The 21,145-nt window shown below is 36.0% G+C and overlaps 1 protein-coding gene across 7 annotated transcripts in view; it reads left to right on the top strand.

Annotated features, from left to right (window-relative positions):
* The window catches only part of INPP4B (inositol polyphosphate-4-phosphatase type II B), a 353,066-nt gene that overhangs the window by 209,148 nt on the left and 122,773 nt on the right, over positions 1 to 21,145 (top strand). For 5 of the 7 annotated variants that reach the window (XM_065877996.1, XM_065877994.1, XM_065877993.1 and 2 more), the window contains exons 13-14: positions 10,087 to 10,264; positions 20,731 to 20,934. In XM_065877996.1, coding sequence (XP_065734068.1) covers positions 10,087 to 10,264; positions 20,731 to 20,934 — 382 coding nt within the window. The remainder of the gene's footprint in view (positions 1 to 10,086; positions 10,265 to 20,730; positions 20,935 to 21,145) is intronic. The other 2 variants (XM_065877998.1, XM_065877997.1) reach the window with 1 other exon arrangement.

Here is a 21,145-nt window from a genome sequence, read left to right as displayed (position 1 = left end):
ATCACACAATCATCTTGTGTGACATGAGAAAAAATAGTGTCATTGCAGAATCTTTATTAGATGGGACCTTGCCTAAGCTATTCCAATGTCTTCTTCCCTGTCAAGAGGCTTGCGTAAGTAAGTAGTTATTGCAGTGCTTCTGCTGAAGAAAGGTGGGTTGGCTTAGGGTGGTTTAAGCACAGATGTAGAGAAGGGGATCAGTTACAGAGATATTTTAAAGGACTTGGCAATTGTTTGGACTTTGTGTGTCTGTTTGGAGTAGGAGGTAAAGATCCAGAGCTGTCTAGGAAGACTCCCAGGCTTCTATGCAGCACACCTGGGCAGGGTGGTGCCATTCACTGCACCTTGGCTTAGGAACTCCAGCAACATAGAGCGGCTGGGAGAAAGAGAGGGAGGCAGAGAGACAGAGACGAGACAGAGAGACAGATAGACAGAGAGAATGAGAGAGAGAGAGAGAAGGGTTAAAGGATGGGAACCAAATCTGAAGGACCCTTGTTTGCTGTGTCAAGTCCTGGCTTCTCATCCTATAGGCTAGGTTAGGCTAAGAGGACTCATTGACAGGTTCTTATCTGGGTATTAACATGATCAGAGGCACATTTTGAGTTACTATGTGGAGAGAACTAAGGGCACACAATTAGGCTATTATAATAGTGCTGGTGAGAGGAGATGGGTGAGTATGGAGTTGAAGAAGATTTAAGGAACTGTTTACAGGATTTAAATCCAATTGGATGAGGACTCGAGGGACTGAGCAGGGTTGAAGGACTCAGGTTTCTGGTTAATATAACTGGGTAGATGGAAAATTCACGAGGAAAGGGAATACAGGAAATACACCGTGTGTTTACCATGTTTACTTACTAAGATCAGTTGTCTATATTCAATATGAAAAGAAGTTTGGGGAAACAAGAAAGTTACTTGAGTCTGCCTTTTTTTGCATTAAAGAATCGTTTAGATCTTAGAACTTACAGGGAATCTCAGATTACAAACTCCCCTATTTATTTTACCAATGAGAATAATGAGTTTCAGAGACTGAATCGCCCGTACAGCTAATAACAGAGCTGGGAAATCAGACTTCGGTGCCCAGTCTCAAGGTCTTCTATATGCATTCATCCTCATACAATCAATAGATTTTCAACACGAAATGTGTATTCTGTTAATGAATGAATGATGTTAGTTTACGGATAACCTTTCTAAGAATTGAGTTTTGCTACCCACCAGATAGAAATTTTTTAAAAGTTGATGCATTTGACACTTTCTGGGCCTTTATGAGAATATAATTTTCAAAGTAAATTACTTTATCTGTACTATAAAAAAGAATGAATGAATTGATGTGGTAATTTTCACTCAGATCAGTTACTATTTTAATCTGCTAAAGAAAATAGTAAAATATTTTTAAGACTCTGGCCTTATTCTCTATCTACAGCTTTCCTAAATACACCCCAGGAAAACCACTTATTTAGGAATTATATATACTAAAAATAATTTTTTAAAAAGAAAATACTTCAGGTATTCAGCGATTCTATTCATAATGGTAAAATTTTAGAAACATCTTGAATGAATGATTAAGCAATCTTATTCTGCATCACTAAAGTGGAACACTATGTAGTCATTTAAATTAGTATGTGGATTATGAGGTATCTAGACGTGTATATAAAAAGGTACTTGTAATAAAACAAGCAATTATGGGGCTTCCCTGGTGGCGCAGTGGTTGAGAGTCCGCCTGCTGATGCAGGGGACGCAGGTTCGTGCCCGGGTCCGGGAAGATCCCACATGCCGCAGAGTGGCTAGGCCCGTGAGCCATGGCCGCTGAGCCTGCGCGTCCGGAGCCTGTGCTCCGCGACGGGAGAGGCCGCAACAGTGAGAGGCCCGCGTACGGCAAAAAAAAAAAAAAAAAAAAAAAAAAAAAAGAAATTATGTATACACAGAGGACAGGTATTGGTGAACGTTTTGGAAAGGATAACAAGTTAACTTAGAGTGGTAGAGATAGACACAGAGTTCTATTTCCTTTAGGACTTTCCTTTTTGTTTCTATCTCTCCTAGTTGTAGAATAAGAGAAATGTCTTTGTAAAACCCTTTTGCCCCTTCTACTTCCAGCAAATATGGAAAACTAGGTATCATGAAAAAAAATCTCCAACAACAAAATGCCTAGGAAATTTGGATGCAATGTGACATCCTTTTACATTGCTCTTAAATGAAGGTCTGAGCTCTCGGGAATGTAAAGAGCTATAGTACTGAGTGGTTAGTAAACAAACCCTGAAACTATGGCTACCTGGGCGATTTTTGCATATATTAACAATAGAGAGCCTTAGATTCGCAAGGACTTGTGGGAAGCAGCTATTTATCCCCCTTTTTCTTCTTCTCTGCTACCAGCCCTGGCTGTAGCATTTAGAGGACAAGTGTCATCACACTCATCCCGTGATTATCTTGCTGGCTAACTCCAGCCTTTTGCTTTTCTCAGTGCATTGACTAAATAGCGGTCGTTAAATATTTGTTGCAAGCAATTTATGGTGAGATGATCTTCAAATTCTTTCTTATGTCTAATCTGTGTTATAAAATGGAATCATACATCTCCTCTAATGGGCTTTGTTTTAATTAGAAGATGAGAACTTCTTCAATTATATATATATATTTTTTCTTCAATTATATTTTGTTTCAATATTTATATGCTGTACCTACCATTATTTTACTAAATAAAAGATGTTTCCTGTGTTAGTTATGGGCTTGTAATTTTTTCAAATCTCAAATGGATCAATACCATGTTCATAAAATAGTAAGACACAATTAAGAGTTCAAACTGTGTATTAATAAAGACCTGCATTTGAATCCTGGTCCTACCATTTATAGTAGTTGTATGTTCTAGATCAAGTTACTTAACCTACTGAGTCTTCAATTCCTAAATCTATATAATGGGTTAATATTTGTTGTTCAGAGAGTTGTTCTCATGACTAAATCAAATAATCACTGAAAAGAAATTAGCATAATTCTAGGCCCATATTATAGATCCAATAATTATTAGCTATTCAAATGAGAGAGAGAGAGAGAGAGAGAGAGGGAGAGATACTTGGATTATTAATGTAAAGTCTACATGAATAATCCAAGTATTATAATATATTATTGGCTTTTTAATAAATTTATAATAAATTATTGGCTTTATAATAATAATTTATAATAAATTATTGGCTTTTTTAGAGACCCTCCATAAAAAATATCAGATTTAACAGGGGAAAAATGAAATGGGTCCTAAATATACCTTCTGTCTCCCTGCATCCTTATCCCAGCACTACAATACCATATGCTGGGAACACTTGCTTGTTTCCTGCAGCTTTATTGAGGTATAATTGACAAATAAAAGTTTTATATATTCAAGGTGTATAACTTGATGTTTTGCTATATGTATACATTATGAAATAAACATCACAATCAAGGTAATCAGCCTCTCCATCATCTCACATAGTTACCGTTAATACCTCATTGTTAGTCACCAGACTGTACATTAGATCTCCAGAATATATACATCTTGGGTAAATGAAACTCTGTACCTCTTGACCAATATCTGCCCATTTCCCACACCCCCAGACCCTGGGAACCAGCATTCTACTCTCTACTTGTATAGAATAATGGGCAGTGGACCTATTTTTTTAAGTGTATGGTTCAGTGAATGTTAGTTAACTTATAGTGTTATGTGATCCTCATCACACGCCAATTTTAGGACATTTCCATCACCTCTAAAAATATCCCTCAGGCCCATTTGCAGTCAGGGGAACATTTACCTTGCCGTGTATTTGGGAATGGTTTCTATTCTTAGACCTTATCTTACTCTGTACTTTAATTAGATGTATGAATGAATGAAGTCCAGGATGGAGTTGAGAAAGTTTTTGGATGGGAGGGAATCAGGGGACCTGGTTTGGGTGTTACTCCATCACATCTGCACAGAGAAGTGAGCATGAAAATACCAGAAGCCAAACTAGGCAGAAATAGGTCTACCAGACTCTTGGAAGTTGGCAGAGGAAATCAGGGCAAGTGAAACCAAGGATAAATGGGAATAGGCCATGGAAGGAAGTGAAAACTAATTGGACTTTGTCATATAATAGTGTCTGGGAACCTTTTGTTAGAGCAAGAATAGGACGAAGGAAAGGATTATATATATATATATATAAGTTCTAATGGTCAAAAAATCGCAGGTAAGAACTTTCAAACTGAAAAGTGGGGTGATCATAGGAGGCAGTGTGACCAGAGCCAATAGGGAAATTTCCTTTGAGGGCAGGTTGAGCCGAAATGAAATGAATTTTAGGTTTTTCCCCTTTAATTAGCATTACCTGTCACAGAGCTAATAAACAAGAGAGTCAAGCTTTGTTCAAAATGCTGATTCTAAAATTTCCAAGAAACCAATATTTTTAGAAAGAGTAGTTTCTGAGACAAACATCAATTTAAGTTTAGATTAATTAACTAATTAATTAACTCAATTTATACAAGTGAAATCCATAGGAGGTAAACAAAACAAATACTGGTTTCCTTTAAGCTTCTTTTTCTAAGCAAAAAAAAAAAAGGAGAGGACATATGGGGGAAAGCAGAGCTGTATGTTTTTTTACCTTCTGCAGTTTCATGAAGCACATTTTAAACCCTGTGAAGCCAGAAGGGTATATTCAAGTGCACTAAGCTGTAAATTTTCATTTATTATCCACATGGTTTTCTTCTCAGAACTGAAAGCACATCTGTCCCTCCCTCTGGATTCAAGAAATCGGTTTTTTTTACAAGTAGTGCTTGAGTAGAGGAAAAAAAATAGAAGTGGAAATAGTCCTTAGATTTTTCTCCGGAGATTTATTTCTGCTATGGAGTGAGGCACATCCCTTCCCTTTCCCCTCCTTCCTCCCCATCATCTCTCATCTGTATTTTTCCATGACTCCATTTGACAAAATAGTAGCTTGGTTGAGCAAATGGGTTAAGGAGTGGCCTGGGAGAAGGAAGGCACAGATAAATGGTGGAGCAAGTCCTTGGATTTGGGGTGTGGGCAGGGGACTAAGAAAGAACTGCTTTATTTCGCTCTCCTTGCCTGCTTCCCACCTCCATCCAACTAAGCACAAGTCAAGGATTTCAATGTCTCAGAGTATGGACGGAGGTGGGAGACCAGTTTGAGGCTACTATAATAATCCTGGCGGTAGATGACGGTGGCTTGCACCAGCATGGTTGCAGTGAGTGTGGAAATACGTGGTTGGATTCTGCATATGTTTGGGAAAAAAACGCAGAATTTTCTGAAAAATGTGGCAGAAATTAGGAGAGGAAGAGAAGAGACATTGGCCACATCAAATGAGCTTGGTGTGAACTATGATGGGGAAGAGGGTAGAAGGAGCTGGTTGTAGAGTATGGGGAGCAGATCAGGAGCTCAGTTTGGAACACGATAAGTTGGAACTGTCAAGAGGAGAGCTTTTGCTTTTAATGGAGTTCAGGGGAAAGTCTAGGCTGGAGATGAAGAAATTCGAAAATCATTAGCATAACTGAGGTTTTTCAACCACAAGATTAAATGAGAGTACTTAAGAAGGACATGTAGATAAAAGAAAGGAACACTGGAGGAGAAATAAGGAGGACTAGCAAGAAGTGACTGAGGTGGGATATACACACAAGAACATATATCATTGTTTTAATCATATTTTGGTTATCAATTAGAGTTTATGAATATGAATATTATTTCACTGTGAAATATCTCAAAAATGATACCTCTAGTAGTAACAATATGCACATGATCATATGAGTATGGCTATGTGTATATGCTAATTAACTGGATATTAAATAACTTAAATAAATATATATTAAAGTGTATATATTGACATACATATATACTTTCATTCACTGTTTCATCAATATAAAAATATTATGACAATAATTTCAATTTTTATTATCTGTGATTTGCTATATTATTTATCTCCTATAAAATATTCTTTGTCCAAGCAAATATTTTGTCTTTCTTCTGCCTTTGCCTGATTGATAGTTGATTCAAGTGTTTGGGTTCAGTTTAAATTTCAGACCACTATAAAACAGAGTTTAGCAATATTCTTTTTATCTCAATAATTAATTTATACTCATAACTTTCTATTTAAGAAGCTCTAACTGTTCAAATATATGACATGTTTAAAGAGTAAGGCACTGAATACATAGATGAAATTTATGTATACTTAAAATTATTTTGTGGGTGCTGGGCTTCTTTTTCCATACCATACTGTTTCATCCTGGACACCAACATTGGCTCTTATTGTGGAAAATGAATCTTTCAGCCTCTGTAGGTAAGATGCTCATCATTAAAAGGCTTAACCAGGAGAACCAATGCCTGCTACATAACTCTTCTCAAATAGAAACTGACTCAGGAACAGGGGGCCAGGAGTTATGGTTAGGTCCCATGATGGTGATTGAAGAATGTATTGGGGAAGGAGAAGAAGAGGGTGGAGAGTATATTGGGAGGGAAAAGATGAAAGGATGATGGGGGCAACACTGGTAATGAGAAGTGAACCAAGGCATTTTGTGCTGAATATAAAGATGAAGCACAACAGATACAGGCTTATAGACCTAGAGGACAGACTTGTAGTTGCCAAGGCAGAAGTGGGGTGGGGGAGGGATGGAGTGGGAGTTTGGGGTTAACAGATGCAAACTAGTATAATATAGAATGGGTAAAAAAACAAGGTCCTACTGTATAGCACAGGAACTATTTTCAATATCCTGTAATAAACCATAACGGAAAAGAGTATGAAAAAGAATATACATATGTGTAACTGAATCACTTTGCTGTACAGCAGAAATTAACACAACATTGTAAATCAACTATACTTCAATTTAAATAAATAAATAGATGACTAATAATGCACAGAATTGTAAAAAAAAAAAAAAAGATGGAGTGCAAAAGCAGCCTTGTAGAAGCCATTATGAAAGTGAGAATGAGTTAGGGATAAGAAACTTAGAATAAGGAACTTTTATCGGAGTCACTATGTAGTGTGATCAGAGGTGTAGAGGGCAACTCAACAGTCAAAACAGTGCAGAGGGTATTTCTAAAAGTGCTCAGCTGTCCCCCTGCATCAGGATTTCCTGAGATGCTTGTTACGAAGACTACAACCTACTACAGCAGAATCTCTTGGTGTTGCCAGGGCACCCGCAGTCTTTATTAAAAATACCCAGGCCCTGACCTCATCCCCGAGTGAATCTTACGCCTATTAAAATTTGAGCACCACTGAACTAGGGTGTAAGGAAAGAAGATGTAAGAAATAAATCTTGGCAGTGTATTTCCTCCAATGGAGAGGAGACTCAGGGAATTTGCAGAGTAGGAAATATGTATAGAGGAGTGAAAAAGAGGGCGTAGGAGTGAACAGGTGAGAGGCCAGGAATGACACACTCAGAAAGAGGACAGATCTGTGGAGAGAAGGAGGGAAGACCACACTGGCCTTGAGAGCTCTAGCTTTCCCAGAGCTAAGCCATGGGAGGCCTATCCATCCCCATATGATGAAACCAGAAAGCAAATTATATTAACAGAAGAGCAGATCAGTGAAAAGGGACCACAGAGAAGCCCTCACAGGCTGCTTTCTGTGTCTAGTCCTTAGTAAGTCCTATTCTCAGCTGTAAAAAGTGCTGGGTATTAAATATCATCCCCACCCTGGTGACACATCAATATCTTTATTCATTTATTTTTTATTAAAGTATAATTAATTTACAATGTTATGTTAGTTTCAGATGTACAGCAAAGTGATTCAGTTACACACACACACACACATTCTTTTTCATATTCTTTTCCCTTGTAGGTTATTACAAAATACTGAGTATAGTTCCCTGTGCTATACAGTAGGTTCTTGTTGATTATCTATTTTGTATATAGTAGTGTGTATACGTCAGTATCTTTAGATAATCATTTTCTTTGCAGAAATAACATGGAGTTGTTTGATTTACTAAAGACTGCAGTGGATTGAATTTTGTATCCAGTCTGAGTACAGATGATTAGGGGGACATCCCAGTTCATGATTTTTGTTAAAGGCTTCAGCACAGTCCCACAGATCAGATGAGCCAGGAAGAGACAGAGATAATTGGCCTGGACTATTGTTTTCTTTCTCCTCCTCACCATTGTTACTTGTCATCTGCTTCAGTTTGCATTAAAATAAGTGGTATGTTTTATTTTTAAGCTCCTGCTTCTGAAATTTAAAAAAATCTACAAGTACAGAATTGAGTGAGTTCTCATCAGTGTCACAGGATAGCAATGTGTTTCTTAGCTTTTAGACACTTGTATCCCTCATTCATCAACTTCTTGTCCTATCTCCTGAATAGTCCAAGCACCAAGGTCATTTTTAAAAATAATTGTGAAAAAATAAATTAAATAATAGAAATATTTATTATATTGTCTCCCTGAAGAAACCGATACTTTGCCCTGAAAATCATTAGTGTCAAGGCAAGGGGAGAGTGCTTTCTAGATGTTAATGTGTCTTATTGGATGCTAATATTTCAAAATAAGAAATGGAATTATGGGAATGTTAATAATTTAGCTGGTAAATGTAAAGAAAATATTCAGTAAATACTCATCACAGGTTGCAAGGTGAAACCCAGCAAAGGGCTCATGTGCCCACGGTTCAGAAAGCCAAACTCTGAGAGCAAAGTGGAGATTTATTGCAAGGCACCAAGCGAGGGAGGGGGAGGCAAGCCTCAGGTCCACTCCAACTTGGTTTTTGAGTTGGAGATTCTTTTAAAGGGGGAAAAAAAAAAGGGGTCGGGATTAATCATCCTCTTGTGATAGCCCTTAATCTTTAATCATAGTTTTGGGAGTCAGGATAACTGGTTTATGATTCTCAGACCAGGTGGCCATGGCTTGGGGTCCCGTTAGCTCATCCTGCCCTGGAGAAACAACCTGAGTTTGTAAGTTAATGATGATATCGACAACAGCAATTTTAGTCATCTGACTGGTCAACGAGCACAAGACTGAGGTCAGAGGAGACAAGAAAGGGAATAAAGTTTTGGATAGAGACATTAATCATAAATTATGATTGATTAATAATTAATCATAAAGTTCTTGGTAAGGGAACTTTGTTTTGGGGGGACTTGATTTCAAAGATGCTATGAAAAAAGCGTTGATGATTGGATATAAAGGGATATGACCAAGTGTTGCACCCACTGTGTGAATGCACCATCCATGGCCACTCTCTTCTTTTTCTTTGGCTGATGTTTTGCTGTTTCACTTCTTTCCCGGCTGGAATGCCTCCTTTGTTTTTCCTAATAAAACTGGCCAAAGACTCCTTCATTCCATGGAATTCTTACATCCGTAACATGCTTGACCAACTCCTAAATGATGACTATAAAAGTCAGTCATTCTTTCATTTGTAATCAATTTTAGGTATTTTTACAAGTCAAATGAGAAACCGCAAGGGGAACAAAAAAGGTGATGAAAAAGATAGCATAATGGAATTTTTATGCCGTCATGTCCCTTTTCTATCCAATAAAATTCTCCATATGCCTACTTGGCATTAATTTATATTCTCCCCATTTCTCAGCTATTAAAATGTATGCCCCCTGCCCTAAGTATCATGGGAGAAAATGTACACAGTAATTATTAAATGCTTGCTCTGTGTCAGACATTTCACATGAATGATGACCCATCTTACCCACCTCTTAGAACTGTTTGCATAATTATTCCCACTTTCCTGATGTGGAAGCTAAAGGCCGCCCAAGATCACCCAGCTAGTAAGTGGTAGAGCCAGGATCTATATTCATATTGGCCTAAATATAAAGGCTCATACTTTTCTCTCTGTACTGTGTGGCTTCAAGTTCACTAATAATTATTAATAATATTAATACTAATTTGTTTTGAATACTAATACTTGACATATGTAATCATGAAGAATCTTCCTAGTGATTGAGCGAGGACTGGATTTATTTCAACTAGTCTTACAAAATATCTTGGTCATTTGACTTTAAACACTCTTCAGATATCATAAAAATCTCTTAGAATAGTTCTTATCTGTTCAATAGGAAGTAATGCTATTTGGAGTTCTGTTTATCATTTGCCATCTGGTACTAAGTGCTGAAAAGTCTTTCTGCTCGTTGTGTAACTTGCCTTTATCTTTGTTGTTGCAGTACTGGATACCAGTTTATTTACTATTCACCTGAAAACACAGCCAAAGCAAAAGAAGTTCTTAGCAACATCAATCAACTACAACCTCTTATAGCAACCCATGCAGACCTACTGCTTAATTCTGCAAGCCAGCATTCTCCAGACAGCTTGAAGAATTCTTTAAAGATGCTTTCAGAAAAAGTAAGACCCAAATCATCACTGCAGTGGGGAAAATGAAATACCCAAATCCCCATTGGTACTGCTTTCTGCATACATTGCCTTTCATAACATCTGGAAATGTAAAATAGACTAGGTTAAAAAGTCAGCTTCAAAGTATTGCCACAGGATCAAAATGAATTGGCCTCATTCTCTTTTCAAATTTTACTGAACATTAATTTTTTTTTCCTAGTAGGAAACGAAACCTATTACTGGTTGAGGTATATTTTCTCTTTTCCTTGACATCTTTCATTCTCTTTGGTTCCTGGTTGTATTAAATGAATTAAATTAGATTTTGAAAATTATTTTCTCTGGTGATCACCTAACTTTGATGCATATGAAGCTACCTTTGAGTCAGAAGGTCACTTCATTTGAGAGCAGAACTTTCATGGGGATTCTTATCAGTGACATGGGGTAATTCCTCTGCCTCAGTTTACTTTCTGTAACATTATCAACTGGGAGAAGGTTCTAAAAATTTCTAAAGTATTAGTTATTGTTTGAAATGTAGTAGGACCTAGGTCTTAATTTTTCCAAAGGTGACTTACATTTGTATATGTAAAGAGGAATGGTAGTCTGGCATGGGGTAAACACTCAGCATCAATTTCCATAATGAATTAAGGCATCTGAATGATATGGAGAACCAAGATAGCAAAAGTCAAATTGCAGCTTGAATAGAAATGCAAAGTCAAGTATCCTGGAGTCCAATTCCAGTACACTCTTTCGTAACCTCTGCATTCTGAGGACATCTTGAAACTTATTATGAGATACTTCCAATGAATATGCCCTTGAAGAAACTGACCAAAGACAATTTTTACGGTAACATTTTAGAATAAGATAACAGTGTAGTTCTTCGAGTCCCTGAAGAACAGATTCATAGAAACCTGAATACTATATCTGTATATATTTTTGACTCAGATACGTTAATTTATAATAATAATAATACCTTGCCCTTATTTAACATGTTAAAGTCTACATTTTCACATATTTTTCTCATAGGGTATAACCAGTATATATTTTCAGAAAAAATTAGCTAATATGTATTCACACAGGTCAAGTAAATTGTCTAATAACTTAAAAAGTGAAAAATCAAAACCCAAGACTTCCAGTTCAAAATGCGACCTTCCTTTCATGCCAGAACAGGTATCTCCATCAAGAAAAGGGAGGAAAAAATTGACCCAAATTTTGCAACTACCTACGTTGTCAAATATTTTGCTAGTGACTTCAATGACTTAGGTTATTTCATTTAACCTTCAAACTGTGGGTCCATGTTATCTCCATTTCACAAAGCAAAAGATTGAAGCTCAGAGAAGTTTAAAAAATGTGCAAAGTCATGCAACTAAAGTCAAACCCAGGATTCAAACAAAACTAGGGCTCAGACCCAGGTCTGGTTGACTCCAGAATGGAAACCCTTTCTGGTATCCTCCCATGCAATATGCGTTTTGATATTTCCTTTTTTAAAAATTAAAAAAAAAATTGTTAGACAAACTTCTCAACAATACTTAAGTATTCTAATAGTCAATGAATATGGCTAATAGTCAATGAATATGTTATGGCTAAGAAAAAGGAAAAAAAAGAGGAGGGTGTCGCATACAGTAAAGTAATAGAATTTCTTTTTGGTTCATTTCTTTTTTGGATTTGTAGGTGAGGTGAGGTCTTCCTGGGTTCACCTAAACAGAAAATTCTAGCAAATAGAACATCACTGTGGTGATTTCAGAGCAATATTTCTATTCTTCCCGTGCATTGGACAGGAATTTGTCATTTCACACATCCTTCGCATCTTGCTGCTGTGATTTGGGAGCGTGGCAGGGCATGTATTTTCTCCTCCTTTAATTCAGCATTGCTCCAACTTTTTTCCCTATGTTTTTTTTTTTTGTTTGTTTGTTACTGAGTAGACAAGCTTCGTCTACTAAGAAATCTGTCAACACTTGAAATTACGAGGATTTTTTAAAGTTAAATTTGCAAGCCATGCATTTCTTTAAGAATTCAAGCCCAGAATTTCAAAGAAGTATCTAAGTTAACAGAGCTTTGCATAGTGTACGAAGATAGTTACTAGCTCGTGGTTTAAAATAAACTGTGATCCATGAATCTAGCATAAAAGATCAATCATTTTAGTGGCATCTTAAATTTTAGTGTAATTTAATATTAGCAAGATTTACCTTAGAAACATTTCGTGTTTAAGACCAGGGACTATCTTCATTGATAGTCCCCTTGCTTCTTTTAAGGAATCTGCACTGACATGTTTGGAAAATAAGTTCTTGAGTTGTTTTCTTAGGAACTCATCCACAGGGCATAACTGAAATTTCACAATAAAATTTACTATAAATTTTTCATATCCTAATTTGCACAACCTCAATTAAGTTGTTCTATTTTTTAACAAAATAGTTCTTACAAAAAGAATCTTCTGAAGGATAACTGGATTTGTTTGCTGCATATGTTCATGAAAATATTAAAGAATTATTTAATGTTATGATGTATAGGTTTATAGCAAAAGACAAACTCCGACTTTACATAACTAATCCCAACAGAGAAAACAAAGCATAAGCCAAATTTTTAACATAAGATATGAAAAGTTAATAATAGAGTGGGATAAAAAAATGCATTTTCCTTTTTTCTAGACTAAAATTATACAATACTGTGACCAAAAAAAAAGGAGAGAGAGAGAAAGAGAAAAGTAACGTAAAGAAATTCAAAATGAAAACGTAAGGACACAAATGTAGGCATGTATCTCATTACTCAGATATATGTGTGACATTAGTTTCAAATGCCCATCATAGTCTCCACTCCATAGAGATTGATAGACCTTGTTTAGAAAGTCTTTATTATTATGCTCATCACAAAGCAGTATTGAGCACCTAATTGTGTGTGGTATTGTACTCAATGCTGTATGACAAATACTACACAGTATTAATTTTACAGTCTAAGAAATTAAAAGCATGGACTATTTCACAACACGGCAATTGTGAAATGGTAAACAACAACAAAAAAGGATTTGGTCACAAATATTAGAGGCTTTGCTCACAATATATTTGAGAAAACCCAACACCTTCCAATTCCTAGTATCTTTTCAACCTTAACATAGTATACCAAAGCATTCTGCTGTATTCAAAGAAAGAAACAAGCATTCCATTCTAAAACTTAACTCAGGATTTTCTTAAGAAATGTTCCGTTTTCCTTAATAACAATGCCAGAAAGTCAGTATGCTAAGAAGTTGAAGATATATATTATATACAGAACATTGATTATGTTGATTAGTTAGGTACTGAGAAGGAATTTCTTATTGTTTATTCACTTCCACTACTCTCTCTCAATCCCAAATTGAGGAGAAGAATTCAGTGAGTTTTCGTTTGTTTTTTATAGCTGGTGAAAGTATATGTCTACATATACACACATACTAAATTCTAAGGGAACTTGAAAGTAACTAGTGTTAATGAAGGTGAAATTTCAGGATTAGAACTTATGTTTCTTCTTTTCATAGTCTCCCTCATATGGTCAATATTTAATTGGTGAAATAAGTGCTGTTATATAAAAACAAAACTGTGTTTATTAGACTATTAAAAACAAGTAAAATAAAGGTAAGAAAGTAAAATAATATTAAGAATGACACTTATACATAAAATACATGGAATTAGAACTTCTGTTTCTGGCCATGGTAGGGTAATATGGATCCTCTCAAACGACAAAAGGACAGCTAGACAAAATGTATAAAATAATGGTTTTTAGGCATTGGAAAATAGGCAGCATAGGAAGATGACAAACTATGTGACCTTATAATTGCCTTGTTTCTTCCTGGAGGCAGTTTCCAGGCTGCAGCACAAGGAGGGAGAAGCCAAACAGCAGCTTCTCAAGTTGAGGAGACAGAAAGTGGAGTTCAGGAAAAGCCAAGATGGCTAAAATTTGCAGAGCAGAGTACCAAGAAGGAGGGAGCTGCATACAGAAAGAGCCTTGGACATCTGTAAATGGGTGCTTTAAAATCTTTACCTGAGTGCTGATTTGCATACGCATGTGAATAAACTATCAAAATCCAGGGAAGTAAGTACGAGAAATAAGCATACAAAAGAAGTCCTGGTGGTCATACAGGACTCGGAATGGTTTATCTCCTGACCAGCAGAGTGAGAAGACTTTGTCACACATAGAGCACTGCACAGAGCCCTCAGAAGGGCATGGCCCTAGTAGTGGGGCTAACTTAGTCCTAGATTAAAGGCTGCTCTTGATTCACTCTAACAAGGCTTAAAAATAAGGTTTGAAATGATCTTACTGAGTCCTTCTGGTGTGAAGTAACTTAACTTCATACCAAAACAAAACCCAACATTTTTTAAAAGAATACAATAAAATATAGCAACAAGAATGTAAACTCAAAATGCCCCCGGCATTCAACAAGCATATACCAAGCATGCAAAGAAGCAGGAAAATATAACCTGGAACTAGAAGAAAAATTAAGCAATAGAAACAGACCCCGAAATGACAGAGATGATGCAGTTAGTAGATAAGAACCTTAACATGGCACTTATAAATATGCTCACGTACTTATGAAAGCAAAGAAACATATAAAAAGGATGAGGAGAAAAAAAGGAAAATTAAAAAAAGAATCACATAGAACTCAAAGAAAAGCGAAATATAATTTCTGAAATAAAAATATGCACTGGGTGGAATTAGCAGATTGGTCACTTCAGAAGAATAGATAGTGAACTTGCAAACATAGTATTAGAAAATAATTAAATGAAGCACAAAGAGAAAAATAACTGAAAATGATAAAACAGAGCATGAATGACTTACAGAACAATACCAAGATATCTAACATACATATATTTAGAGTCCTAGAATAAAAGAAGAGGGGGACAAAAAAATATATGCAGAAATGATGACCAAATTTTTCAAAATTTGATGAAACAATGAAACTACAGATCCAAGAAGCAAAATGTACTCCAGCAGAGTAAATATTAAAAAAAGAAAGAAACACAGGTATTAAACTGCTGAGAAACAGAGGTAAAGAGAAAATTGTGAACAACCAGAAAATAAAAAGAAAAAAAAAGGCACATGTGCAGAGGAACACAAATGAGAATTGTAAAAGACTTCCTATTAGACACTATGCAAACCAGAAGATAATGGAGTAACATCTTCAAAATACTGACGTACATAAAAAGTTACAATTCCATATCTAGAGAAGATGTCCCTCAAAAATAAAGGTGAAATAAAGATCATTTTAGACAAAAACTGTGAGATTTCATACCAGACTTGTACTATGACACATTTTAAAGGAAATGATCCTTTATACAGAAGGAAATGATACCATGGAAAATTTGGATCTACACAAAAGAATAAAGAGTGCCAGAAATGGTATGTATGTGGACAGAATTTTAAAAATCAAAAGTTTAATTTACTTTAACATATTTACTCTTTAAAACAAAAATAATATTCATTGCATGGTTTGTAACATATTAGTGTAAGTGCAGATATGTAGATCAACAGAATAGAATACAGAATCTAGAAATAGACCCATACATATGTGTTTAATAAATTTAGACAAAAGTGCAAAAGAAATTCATTGGGGAAAGGATATCTTTTTAACATATAGTGCAGGAACAATTGGATATCCATATGCAGAATAAACCTTTCCTTATGTTTACTTCACACTTATATAAAAATTGATTAAAAATGGATCATAGACCTTAATATACAAGCTAAAAGAAAAAAACAAACAGATAAATAAACAAACATCTAGAACACAACATAGGAGAAAATTTTTGTCATCTTGGGTTAGGCAAAGATTTCTTAGAACACAAAAAGCATGAACCAAAAAAAAAGAAAACAATATGTAAGACTTCTTCAAAATTAAAAACTTTCATTAAAGTTTTCAGAAGACAGTATTAAGAAATTGAAAAGGCAAGTCATAGACTAGGAGAAAATATGCATAAAATATGTACCTGACAAAGGACTTGTGTCAGAATGTATATTCTTACAACTGAATGATAAAACAATTAAAAATGAGCAAAAGAATTGAAAAGACAGTTTATCAAAAAGACAGATGGCAAATAAGCACATGAAAAGATACTCATCATTATTTGTTATTAGGGAAATGCAAATTTAAACTAAAATGAGGTACCACTAACCGCCCACTGGAATAGCTAAAATCAAAAGGGCTGAGCATAGGAAAAGTTAGGAAAGATATGGAATAACTGGAACTTTCATCTATCACTAATGGGTACACAATTGTTGGCAGTTTGAAAAACAGTTCATCGATGTCTCATAAAGTTAAAAGGTTTATATATGAACTATCCATCTCACTCCTAGTTATTTACCCAAGAGAAGGTCTGTTCTGTAGGTACTGAGAAGGTTGTTAAGGGCGGAAGGCCTGGAGGCTTGCTTTGTGAAGATCATCCTCAGAGCCGTAACTAGGCTGAGTAAGGACAGAGAGATTTGAATTATTGAGCATCACAATATCAGTAATGCTTTGGGGGAGCTTGATAAAATACAAATTCTGATTCAGTAGTCCTGAGATGGGACCCAGAAGTCAACATTTTAGTGGTGGTGACCTTGGATAACATCCTGAAAAAAGAAGAGCTAAAGAAATCAACCAGTAAGAAGACTATGGAAATATCAACATGGAATGCAGAAAGGATATTAACTAGGATTAGCTGTGGGGATATAACGTAAGGGTCAATCTTTGAAATTACTGAAAATATCTAACTACTAGAAATTGATCACTAACCCAGAAAATAAATATTACTGAAAATGAGCCAGACGTTTGGACTCAGAGTTGCTGAGTAGTAATGATACCACTCAGATGGAAAACAGGGAAGAAAACATTTATTTGAAAAACTTGAGATCGGGCTGGGACTTCTCAAAAAGCTTGCAGATGGAAACCCTTGACCATGCTGATTCAGGAGGTAAGCAGAAATGGATTTTGAAGACCTTGGCATAATAAAAAATGATACTTGAAGTTATGGAAGAAGGGGTTACATCATCAATGGAAAAATGCTTTTAAGAATGTGGTTTAAGGCCCCTTGGGGTCCACTTACCACATTTTGAGTGAGCAGGGGATTATGAGTCAACGGCAGAAACTGAAAAGGTCAGTCAAGAAAGAGAAGCATAAATAGAAGAGTACAGTTTTCAGTGAACTCCCATAAGGGTTTCACAGATAGGCGTTGTAATTTTGTACATACTGGAGAAAAGTTGTTATGTGATTTAGCCAAGGTCAAGTGGATAATTTAGATAAGCTGCCCAGATGTCAGGTAACTCTCCTGGCTGAAAGTTCAATGTTCTTTGCTTTAGGGAATGTTAAACACATATCAAGGTACTAATGTCAAGTATAACACTATGAAATAATTAAAGCTTATCAAATTTTAAAATAAGCAGGATTCTTTTTTTTCCATATACATGACTACTAAAATGATAATTACTTGTTTATGGTATTTTGTACTGCAGGTGAGATTAGGCATGGCCTTGAATTTTTTCAGTGACTCTAAGGAAATTCTAAATAGAATGGGACTTTGCTTAATTTGTTGAGTTCTCTAGTTTAAAAGAATGTTTTTAAATGAACATATTCTAACAATTCCCCTGGCATTAGTATTCAGGAAACTAGGAAATGTATCCCCAGGAGAAGTAATTTTTAGTAGTTTTGTACTTGCAGATAATTCTGTGTGTTACTTTGAAGGATACTTGTATGAGCATATGAATTGGACAAATGGCAGAAAGGCAAGAGAACATTTTCTTTTCTTATTCTTTTTTAAATATAGAACTAATGAAATAGATCTGCCTTGGGTTCAGAGTTTATGCTTTTTTACTATAATCTTACACTGATAATTTAAATTAATTGCTTTGCCCACCCTTACAATAATATTTAGTCAGCCTTTCTTCTTTCATTATTATAGTTGGAGCTAAGTAAGAAAAGGAAAAAGGCTTTCGGAACTCTGAGTCAATAGGCAGCTCAGAGAGACGTGGTCACCTCCTTCCCTGATGCGTAACTTCCCTGGTATTATCTCAGTTGTAAGAACAGCAACATACACATGTGTTGGGATTGTGTGACTACCTTAATCTCTTCAAGCTGATTTATTTTGATGGTAAAACACCTGGGTCTATATTGGTCTACCTTTACCAAGTAATACCAGTCAAGAAAATTAAGACTTTTTCCAGGTCATGATGGAAATTGCAATGGAATATTTTGCTATTTTCTAACAGAATACGATTCTATGCACAGGATCTGGGTGATCCAGAGAGTTTCCAAGGCGTCAGTTACATGTTTCAGTATACACACAAAGTAGAAGATCAGCTTTTATTGTGTTTAATATTTTGTGCATTATATTCAGCTACCCTCCCCCAAAATTCTAGGTTGTAAAACTGCAAGAATCTACTGTATTATCTCCCATGTCTTTAGTGCTAAATCAACCCAAATGAGATTTGAGTAAATTAAGAGGAAACTCTGTGTGTGCATGCTATGGGAAGAAATAGTGGTGATTACAAGAACCATAGGAAATTTCATTGGGTTTGAATAGTATTCAGCTGCATAGTAATTAGTGAGTGTTATGGAGACTGGAGCTGTAGTAGCAGGAAGTCAAAGAAGTCAATCTGTTTTGCTCCAAAAATAAATCAAAAGAATTTATCAAGAAATTATCAAGAAGAAACTATCAAGAAAGAAATAGTTAGGTTAAGCTGAGTGGAAGTAAATTCACATTTTTAATATTTAAATTCACATTGACAGACACATCCATGCTGTCTGAAAATTATGTAAACAGCATGTTCCCCCATTTTGCTATAACTATACTGACTTGTACTGTCTAGCCAACTTTTTCATCCGTTCTTTTAATGAAAAGAACTCTGCCTTATTTTTATTTTCTTAGTTATTATAAAATTATTTTCCAACCTCTTATTCTAATATAGCCTCTTTTTACCATATTTCTTGTCTACTTACCTTCAAAGTGCCTTCAATATGACTAACAGATTAAAAGAGTGTTTAAAACATCCATTAAAATTTCACGGGGCGGAGAGTTAACATCAGCAATTGTGGACACAGTTAACTATGAGAGCTGGTAGATGTTCAGAACACATGGGGAGCCAGAGTTAGAGAAGAAGGGGAAGAAGGACAGAAGGATCGAGGCTGAGGGTCATGGTGCATGGTGTGGAGTAAGGAAAATACTGCTGAATTTGTTAGAAAACTTTGACTCTGTTCCCCTTTGTGCTGCCAATCAGCAGTCTGCCCTAGAACAGATCATCACACTTTTTTCGTCGTTTTTTTATCTGGTTAGTGAAGAGGTCCACTCAGCTCCCTTCTAGCTCTAGAATTTCACGATCCACTGCAAAGATATAACTATGCAGGTATGACAGGGTCTTATTAATTAGTTGCTTATTTTGAACTTGGTTTAACTGGTGTTCTGTAATTGTCCACTCTTACAACACGGAGATTCAGAGACAATTTAGTAACAATTATTGAGCATGACACTGCTGACTACATATTGAGAGAGCACCAATAAATGATTGCCTTGAGTTACAGCATTGGTGAAGACAGCATTATATCCAGGAGTGTCTCAGTAAATGATCTGTGATTCAAAATAATGCTATGGGTTAAAGGGCCCCTTCCCAACAGATTACAAAGCATAAATATGTTAACAATGTGGGTCAGTGCTTGAGTTACTTCTCTAAACAGATTGGTAGGCCACGTGTATGTTAAGTGTACTATAATACAGAAAATCAATTACTGCACCCTGCAGAGTATAACAGGGTGAAGCCATTAAACATTTCATCCGGAAATTGCAGAGTACAGCTGTAAAGTTCTTTATTGTTGGAAAGCAATCATTACGATAGTACTTACTAGGTATTTACCACCAGCTTGTAAAACCTACATGGCAAGTTGCATAGTAAGCTCGTTAACACTGAACGCTACCGAAACCGTTTGGTGGAGGAGACAGTTTAGAGGGTAGTAATGGGGAATAAAAGCCAAATGTTTTCATGGGGAAGACTGCCTATGTCAGCTCTACTGCTGAAATCTGTCCATGATGCTAAAAAGAAAAAAAGGTCTCCTGCCTCTATTTTTTTTTATTTTTGAAGAGATATGTCATTCTTTAGCCTTTAACTCTGTTTAAAATACAAAATAAACATAGTCTGATCACATTTTCTTTAAAGGTGTATTTGGAATTACTTGAAAGGCACAGCAGGGAGATGGTGTTCAAATGATAATCCCCAGTGAAATACATCTCCAAAGACAGGATCTGGAACTAAAAGAGAGTGGGCTGAGGAGACAGATGGTGTTTACAATGCATATAGAACCTCAGCATTAACTTTAGAATAGAACTCAAGGCCTTGGCGGAAATCCAAACCAAACTATTTTCCATTGATACTATGAATCATTTTCTCTCTTTGTTGCCTGCACTTTTTCCACCATCCACACCACTTAGGTGACAGCAAATCTGCCACTGACCTTTTCAAAGCTCTGTGCTGAAGCCCTGTCAATTTCTTTCCAGACAGAGCTTTTCGTACATGCCTTCAAGGATCAGCTGGTCAGAAGTGCCCTTCTAGCACTTTACACTGCCAGGCCAGGAGGTGTCCTTAAGAAGCCGCCCTCTCCTAAGAACAGCACAGAGGAGAGCAGTTCCCAGGACCCACCCCCGCCGATGAGAAAGCAGGACTCCATACCGCATCATTCGGACTACGATGAGGAAGAGTGGGTAAGTTTTTAATTTTTTTTTTTTACATAGCCTGCCTCTCCGTGTCTAGTCCTGAAAAGTAAAGCAAGAATGTTAAAAAAAAAAAAATCTCTGCTTTTTATGAAAACAAGTCGGAAAGCAGTCATAATACAGATTGTGGATAAATAGGTTACATTTTTCCTCAGGGGCAAATGATAAAATGAAACTTTTATTCCTGATCACATTTACTTGA

Source organism: Phocoena phocoena, chromosome 5, assembly GCF_963924675.1.
Source record: "Phocoena phocoena chromosome 5, mPhoPho1.1, whole genome shotgun sequence".
Taxonomy (NCBI): domain Eukaryota; kingdom Metazoa; phylum Chordata; class Mammalia; order Artiodactyla; family Phocoenidae; genus Phocoena; species Phocoena phocoena.
The sequence above is the reverse complement of the archived record's forward strand: the minus strand, read 5'-3'. Positions and strand labels throughout refer to the sequence as shown.